An 8,067-nucleotide genomic window follows, 5' to 3' on the forward strand; every position below is an offset into this window, starting at 1 on the left:
GTGACTAAAGGGTGTTTTTTCATGTCCTCTATGCTCTAACTACGAAAATATTTGATTTACAAATAAGGAATCCTACTTCGCGGAATTTCATGTATCACAGTAGGGTCTAGAACCGATTAACCGCGATAAATGAGGGTTCACTGTACACATGTGACAATATGGGCAGACCCTAGACTCAAGATGGCAGCCTAACCTTGGTCATCCTTGAGTGCGCTCAACCTTGTCTCTGGGCTTTCCTTAAGGGAAGCAGTCCACTATCCTTATCAGAAGGGAGTGGGCCTTACTTAGGGTGGGACAGACTATACAGTCTGATTGCTCTAGATGGCTGATAACCCTCAGGGAGAATAACCTCTAAGCAACTTACATTGAGCAAGTATACAGTCATTTTCCATGTGATAAAAGCAGTGTCCTAGGTTTGACATATATTTGGGGGAGGCAGTCTGGGGGAAAAAACCCATGTTTACCTACTGCCATTGAGTTAATCCTCTTTATAACAATCATATTTAGGGTTACCAAGATTGTAAATCTTAATGGAAACAGCTAGGCTTATCTTCTTTCTAATTAGCTAAGTAGCTTGTGGCTTTAAACCACTAGCTTTTTTGGGGGGTTAGCAACCCAAAACTTCAACAGCACCACCAGCACTTTTGGCTATGATGACTCCTTTCTCCTGGTCAATCTACCTGGTAACCCTGCTCTAGCAGGCTCATCTTCTGCTTCTGAAGCATGGCATCCCTACCTCCTCAGCTTTGGGAGAGACCTCATCCCTCTGGCACATCTTGATGGTAGCTCAAGACCGGAACTGAGTTGGTAAAGATTCTTCCGTTTGAAACAGAAAATTGTCTCCTTTGCTTCTTCTAAAAGTTCTGCTCGTATTCCTTAGTTTGGTCTTTATCTTTGCTTAGAAAACCTTCAGCCATATTCTACCTATAGAATTTCAAGAATCATGCAGCATTCTTTTGTTTCATTCTTTCTGTACTTGTTGAATCCACATATCAACCCCTTGGTTGCCTTTCCCTTCCACAACATATTACATTAGTCCATTACATTGAGTACACTGTGCTCATTGGATCTACTAAAGAAAAGTATCAATAACTCTAGACTTATTGCTAAAACATCAACCTGCTAGTTGATTCTGACTCATGGTGACCCTGTAGGACAAAGTAGAACTCACTTTGAGGGTTTCTGAGGCTATAGCTTTTTGTGGGTGCAAATTCCCTTGAAGTAACTGGTTTTGAACTCTTGACCTTGGTGGGTATTAGCTCCATGCTTAAGCCACTATGTTACCTGGGCTCCTTATCAACATACTATGGATGAGAAATTGACAAAACATTTAGGTGCCTACTACCTCAATTAAATTTCTAGGGGTCCAATGATGTAGGACTTGTGGAGATAATTCTTTTAAAGTGAACGATAAATTATTGCAACTTGTCCTTCCCACAACTAAAAAGGATGAATGATAGTTCGTGGGCTTCTTTGGATTCCAAATGCAGCATATCCCAGTGTGCAACTCTGACCTAATAATGGACCCCAAAAGCTGCTAGTTTTGAGTCGGGCCCTGCAGCAAGTTCGGGCTACTGTACAGGTTGCTCTACCACATGGGCCGTATGATCCAGCTGAACCAATCGTGGTTGAAGTCTAAGTGGCAGATAGATATGCAGTTTGGAATCCTCAGCAGGCCTTTATGGTGAATCAGAGTACAGGCCTTTGGCTTTTGGAGCCAAGTGCTGCCACTTGACAGGCAACTACTCACCTTTTGAGAAATGGCTTTTGGTTTGTTACTGGGCCTTGTCTTTGATTCTGTCGAGTTTGTTCTGACTCATACTGACCCTGTTTACAACAAAACAAAACAATGCCCGGTCCTGAACCATCCTCACAATTTTTCTTATGTTTGAGCCCATTGTCGCAGCCACTGTGTCAATCTGTCTTAAAGGCCTTCATCTTTTTCGCTGCCCCTCTACTTTAGCAAGTATGATGTCCTTCGCCAGGGTTTAATCTCTCCTGACAATATGGTAGTAGAGGTTGAAAGCCTCACCACGAGCCACCAAATCACCACGCAGCCTGTTCTGCTTATCATGAACAAGGTAGTGTCTGACTTAGAATCGTAAGGGTGGACATTTGCAGCAGCACTCCATCATTAAAAGGAAGTGGTATGTAAGAGATTGATCTAGAGCAGACTCTGGAGGTACAAGTAAATTGAATGAAGAAACGGCTCAAATGCTCATGGTTTTCATTCCTATCACAGTACTGTCTTTGTTCTAGTCTGCATGACCCCATGGGGAGTGCCTTATGATCTGTTGACTGAGGAAAAGAAAAAAGCATACTTGGTTTCCAGAAGCTCTGCATGATGTGCAGTTACATGCAAAAGTGCACAGTACAACAGCAGCACCACAGCCCTTCTCTGGCACCTCCCTGAAGGACAGTAGTGAAGGGAAATCTTCCCAATGGGCAGAACTTTGAACATGACATCTGGTTGTTAATTTTGCTTGGAAAAAAGAAATGGCTACATTTGAGACTATACAAAAATGCATAGTCTGTGGCCAATCGCTTGACTAGATGGTCAGAAACTTGGAAGGAGTATGATTGGAAAATTGGTGATGAGGTGTGAAGAGGAGGTATGTGAATAGACCTCTCTGAATGGCCCAAAGAAGTGAAGTTGTTTGTGCCTAATGTGACTGCTCACCAATTATCTCAGTAGAGGAAAAGTTTAACATTCAAGTGGTAGGATAGCTTGTTCTATGGAAACCAGTCATTCTCTTTCCCCAGGTACTCCTGCCATTGCCCAGGGGGCTCATCAATAAAGTTGCCAGGGTGGCAGGGATGGAGGTTATTCCTGGGATCAGTAGCATGCTTTCACTCATCAAAGTTGATTTGGCTACTGCCACTGCTGAGTACCAATCTGCCAGCAGCAGAGACTGACGCAATCTGAGATACTGGCACCATTCTTTTGGGATACCAACCAGCAACCTGATGGCAGTTGAAACGGGGCAGCATTTTGTTCTTTCTTTCTCTCTCTCTCTCTTTTTAATAGTTTTTATTCACATATCATACACTTCCATATTTCAGTCATATTAAAAAGTTATATAATCATTACAACAATCAGTTCTAGAACATTTTCTTCCTTCTTGTATTTATTATTAGCTCCCAATTTCTCTCTAACCTCCCATCCCAAGCACCCAATAAGCCATTAATTAAGTTACTGTCTCTATAGATTTACCTATCTTGGATTTCATATATTGTAAAAATACCCACGGAAAAAGAAGCAGGGGGAAAAAAGACCACCAATAATAACTAAATAAACCAGAGAAAAACTCAATCGAGAAAAAAGAGCAGGAAATACTAAAAACTAGAACAAAATTTAAATGGGTTAAAAGGGCTATCAAATGATCGGGTATCACATTTAACCTAATTACATCTCCCATAATCAAGTTTACAAGAATTTTGTTCATTCTCAAATAAGACACTTACTCTGGATATGGATTTGCTTTCCCTGCATGCAGTGCTTTGGCCAAAACTACCATTCATGGAATTACAGAATGCCATACCACTGACATGACATCCTGCACATCACCTCAGATCTCACTTTACAGAAAGTTAATATGACAGTGGGCCTATGCTCATGGGACCTATTTGTCTCACCATCTTCCCTCCCATCCTGAAGCAGTTGGATTGATAAAAAAATGGAATGACCTTCTGAAGACACATTTATTGCATCAGCTAAGTAGCAGTACCGTCCAGGTTTGGGGCAATACTCTCCAGGAAGCTGTGTATACCCTAAACTGGTTTCCAGTATGTGCTGGTGCTGTTTCTCCAATTGCCAAGAGTCACGGGTCCAAGAAGGCAAGGGTAGAAATGGAAGTGCACCTCTCAGTATTACTCTTAGTGACCCCTTGCAATATTTTTGCTTCCTTTCCCTGTGATCCTATGCTCTTCAAGTCTGGAAGTCTTAGTTCCAAAGGACAGAATACTCTTCCTTACAGACAAAGAACGACTGGCAGTTAAAAATGTCTCCTAGCCCTTTTGAGGTCACTGGATCAACAGGCCAGGAGGCCTTGGTGTCATAACCCCTTTTGTAGAAAAGTCAGAGACACTGGGAACATCCTTTCTCTCTCTGCAGCTTTTTCCTTCCTGCTTGCTGTTCCAGGCCACCCCTTGTAGGACACTTGACCCTGAGAGCTGTCAGCACCCTGCCATGTTTCCACCGAATTTGGATCCAGGTGACTTTACACTTAATGGCTTGTGATCTAGCTGCATCTCAATTCACCTTTCTGCACCATCTGCCTAGAGCTACATGAGTCTGAAGAGGGCCGCATCTAGCATCGGACTTGAGTTGGACTAGAGTTGGACAAGCCTGGGATGCATTCTTGATATTGTTCTTTCTCGTGCATTTTTTTTCTTTAGACATCCCAGCCTAACACATAATGTGAAAGTTGGAAATGAACAAGAATCCATATTTAGAAAATACGGCCTTGGTTATATTAATGACAAGAGATTGCATGATAGCATTTTGCAGGAACAATGACTTATTCATTATAAATATCTTGACATTAATGACAACTAATACAAATGGACTTTGACAGATATGAATATAAAAGGATCACATGACTAAATCTGTGAAATGTTATTTCAGATTCAAGTTGAAGCTGAGGAAAAATAATGAAGATGGTCTCAAGAACAGAACTGATATATTTAACACTAATCGCTGAACCTCTTAATATTAGTAGCTGCAGTCTTCCTTATTACATTGTCCAGCTTCACATGCATAGGAGATTAAAAATGCCATGAGTTAGGTCAGGGGCACCTTAGTCCTCAAAGTGACATGTTTGCTCTTTAACACTTTAACATTTTCAGGTACTATTCTTAAGAGTCTTCAGTATTCTTAAGAGTTTTCAGTGGTGAATTCATAAATGGACATCCTATTTTTTTCTTCCTAGTCTGATGCTTGTCTGGAAGTTCTGCTAAAACAAATTCTCCATTTGTAACCCTGCTGTTATTTGAAATACCGATGTCATAACTAAGCATCATAGCAACAAGTAGGATACCACAAACTGAGATGAGTGGTGGGTGAGGGGGAGAATATGTGTGAGAAAGACTGAAAGAACTGGAATCTTAAATGTGAGGTAATAGAAGCAGCAAGGTTGTAGGTAAAACAGGTATTGCAGATAGGGACTAGTAGTGGCAAAATTGAAAGCCTAGAAGTGAATTACAGAATTACAAAATGTGTTCACTTCTAAAAGGAGAGGAAATCCCCCTGATCAACACTGCTGAAGTAGTGGTACTGAGATGAAAAGGAATACATCTCAGACAGAGCCATGTGGGATAAAATCATGCTCAGAATCCCTATCAAAACAAAACAATTGTACCGCATATACTCATGTATAAGCCGAGTTTTTCAGCACATTTTTAATGCAGTTTCATGTGGTAGGTAAAATTAGGTGCCTCAGCTATTGGTGTCGGCTTATACTCGAGTATTACAGTAGTTTAAAACAAAAAAACTGGAGGCACCTAAACTTCTGCTTAAATGCCTTTGAAGATGTTTTAAGCCTCTTCATATAAAAGGTTCATCTTCACTCAAGCTCACCCCTGCAGCAGACTATAAGACATCTCCAAAGACAAAGTCCTAAACTCTTCAGTACAAGAATTTATATTGAGGGAAAAACCCAATCTTCATCTAATTTCTGGCTTCCAGCTTCATAACTTGGTCAGGGTCTCTGCTTTTTGAGACACATACTTTTTTTCTGTTTAAATTGTCTTAAGCCTTTACCAAGTTTGTTCCAGTATTAGGTTACATGTGTAGAAGATTTATGTGATCCAGGGTGGAGTATAGCACTGACGAAACACACTTCTGGTTCTTTAATGCTTCCCCCCACTATAATGGCCCCAGTTCTAGCTCACAAATCCTGTTAGACCAGCATCTGTAAATTGGTACAGATAAAAGCTTTCGATACACAAAATCCAGAATAGATAAACCCCTCAGAAGCAGTAATGTGAGTTGCAGCCCTCTGGGAGGGGGGTCGGGGAAAGGTCTTAATAGCAATGTTGGATGTATAACTTGCCTCAGTAGGGATGACTAACAGAACTATGGGTGAAGGGATACATCGGACAGTGTAAGATAGGAAAAATTATATATATATATATATTTTTTTTTTTCAAAGTCTTGAGGGGTTTGAAGAGCCTGCTTCTGGGTTCACCTTCAGTCTTGTGGGTCTCAGCAAATCCAAGGTTTCACTCCCCTGAGCTTCCAAGCCGGGTTGACTGAAGGAGAGCATTCTTCCAGGATGGAAGGGAGCCCCTTCTAGCCTGGTTGGAAACAGTGGATTATGACTTGTAAAGGGAGCAGCTGTCTTACTCTCACTGCCTGATGTGTCTGGGATAGAACTGAGGTTAAAGAAAGCAAAAAGAAAACAAATACAAGTCTAACTGGCTTGAAGGCACATGAGTCTGAATAGTGAGCAACTAAGGTTCATTAGCTCAAAAGTGGCTTAATTTCAATTTTTCCCTGGGAGCTGTCCAACTCTCAATAAAACTAAAGGCAAAGTATCAGTCCATTGCAACCGTGTTCTTTGACATGGTTTGCTGAGCTACCTCTTCTGCTTTTGGTTCAGTCTCTTTCCTCCTGATTGTGTTTTCCCAGCAGAACGGAGTTGCTAATTTACTCCTAGGATACAAGATATGCCTTAAACAACTGTTGAGAAAGAACGAGCCTCCTTATGGTTACTCAGACTATGAGGGAAGCCAAACCTGGGAATGATTTCTTTCAAGAGGTCATGGGGCAACTTCTTGAGCTCTCTCAGTTCTGTAGGGAAATGTCTTAGTGCATGCTGAAAAAGAGTAACACTTGGAAACATTTCATGCATGTAATCAAACAGCTCTTTATCCGAGTGTGTTTTGATGATGGGTACAAGTGAAATAGCAAGATAAACGCCGTGCCTCTTGAACTTAATACATCTCTTGAGAAGGTGTGTTTCCAGTGCCAGGGATTTGTCCGGACACTGCTTCTTGAATCAGTGGTTCTGCAACCAGGGGTGAAAAGAAAAAGGTGTTTCCTATAGATACTCAATGCAAGGGTTTATGGGCCTCTCCTGGTAAACCCACTCTAATGTATTAATTTACCTAAGCCTTTGGTACCTTCTACAAATTATCAAGGTAGGTTTAGTATTGTAACATGTAGGCCACTGTGCAGTCTTTCTGAGTCACACTCTGTACTTTGCCTACTGGGGCTACCAGGGAATAAACTCTGATTCTGGGTCTAGAAGCAATCGTGGATGGTGAGGGTGTTCCTTTGGAACACTCTATCATGTCTTGTTCTCAGAGGATGCTCCAGTAAACACTCCAGGGGCCATATTGGCATACACCCTTGGGCTAATCTGTTCAAATGTAGGGGGAGGGGGAGGGGTAAAGACTTTTCTCAATGGCAAATAGGCAAAGGTGGAATAATCTCTTCAGATGGGAGATGTGATGGTGTTGGCTGAAGTGATTACATGGAATTTCACAAACTCACTGCCATCAGGATGATTACAACTCATAATGACCTTATATGACAGGGTAGAATTGCTCCTGTAGGTTGGCCAGACTGTAACTTTATGGAAGTAGAAATCCTCACCTTTCTGCCACAGTGACTAGTGGTGGTTTTGAACGATTGACCTTCAGGTTGCCAGCTCAATGTGTAACCCACTACCCCACTATCTGTCCATACCAAGTAATTGACCCAATTTCCAAAGGGGCACCCAACGAACAATGAAACACCTACAGCCTACAACTTTCAGTGCCCTCCGTGACTGATCACATCCCCTTGGAGCTTGCCTTTAAAGCTTTACGGAAGATTTAAATTCACGTCATCAAGGATGCACTGTTCTTCTGGAGAAACGCCTCAGGCAGATGTCTGCCTCTCCCCAAGTAGCCTTTGGTTCTAGGGTGAGCCAGCCTCCTGAACAGCTTTGGGGTCTTCAGGAGTGATTTCCTGGTGGCTGTAGACATCAGGGACATTCGGCTGTCTAATCTGCTTCTGAAACTGTCTGACTCCTGGCTGGCTATAATTTGTCACTAGAAATTCCAGGTCCTGAACAGCTT

General features: G+C 41.9%; 1 protein-coding gene across 1 annotated transcript in view; it reads left to right on the forward strand.

Moving 5' to 3' along the window:
- The window catches only part of ULK2 (unc-51 like autophagy activating kinase 2), a 197,366-nt gene that overhangs the window by 143,198 nt on the left and 46,101 nt on the right, over positions 1-8,067 (forward strand). The window contains exon 16 of the mRNA XM_045290282.1: positions 4,156-4,214. Coding sequence (XP_045146217.1) covers positions 4,156-4,214 — 59 coding nt within the window. The remainder of the gene's footprint in view (positions 1-4,155; positions 4,215-8,067) is intronic.

This window comes from Echinops telfairi, unplaced genomic scaffold (assembly GCF_000313985.2).
Source record: "Echinops telfairi isolate 266 unplaced genomic scaffold, ASM31398v2 ScPeMD7_35;HRSCAF=133_1, whole genome shotgun sequence".
Classification (NCBI taxonomy): Eukaryota; Metazoa; Chordata; class Mammalia; order Afrosoricida; family Tenrecidae; genus Echinops; species Echinops telfairi.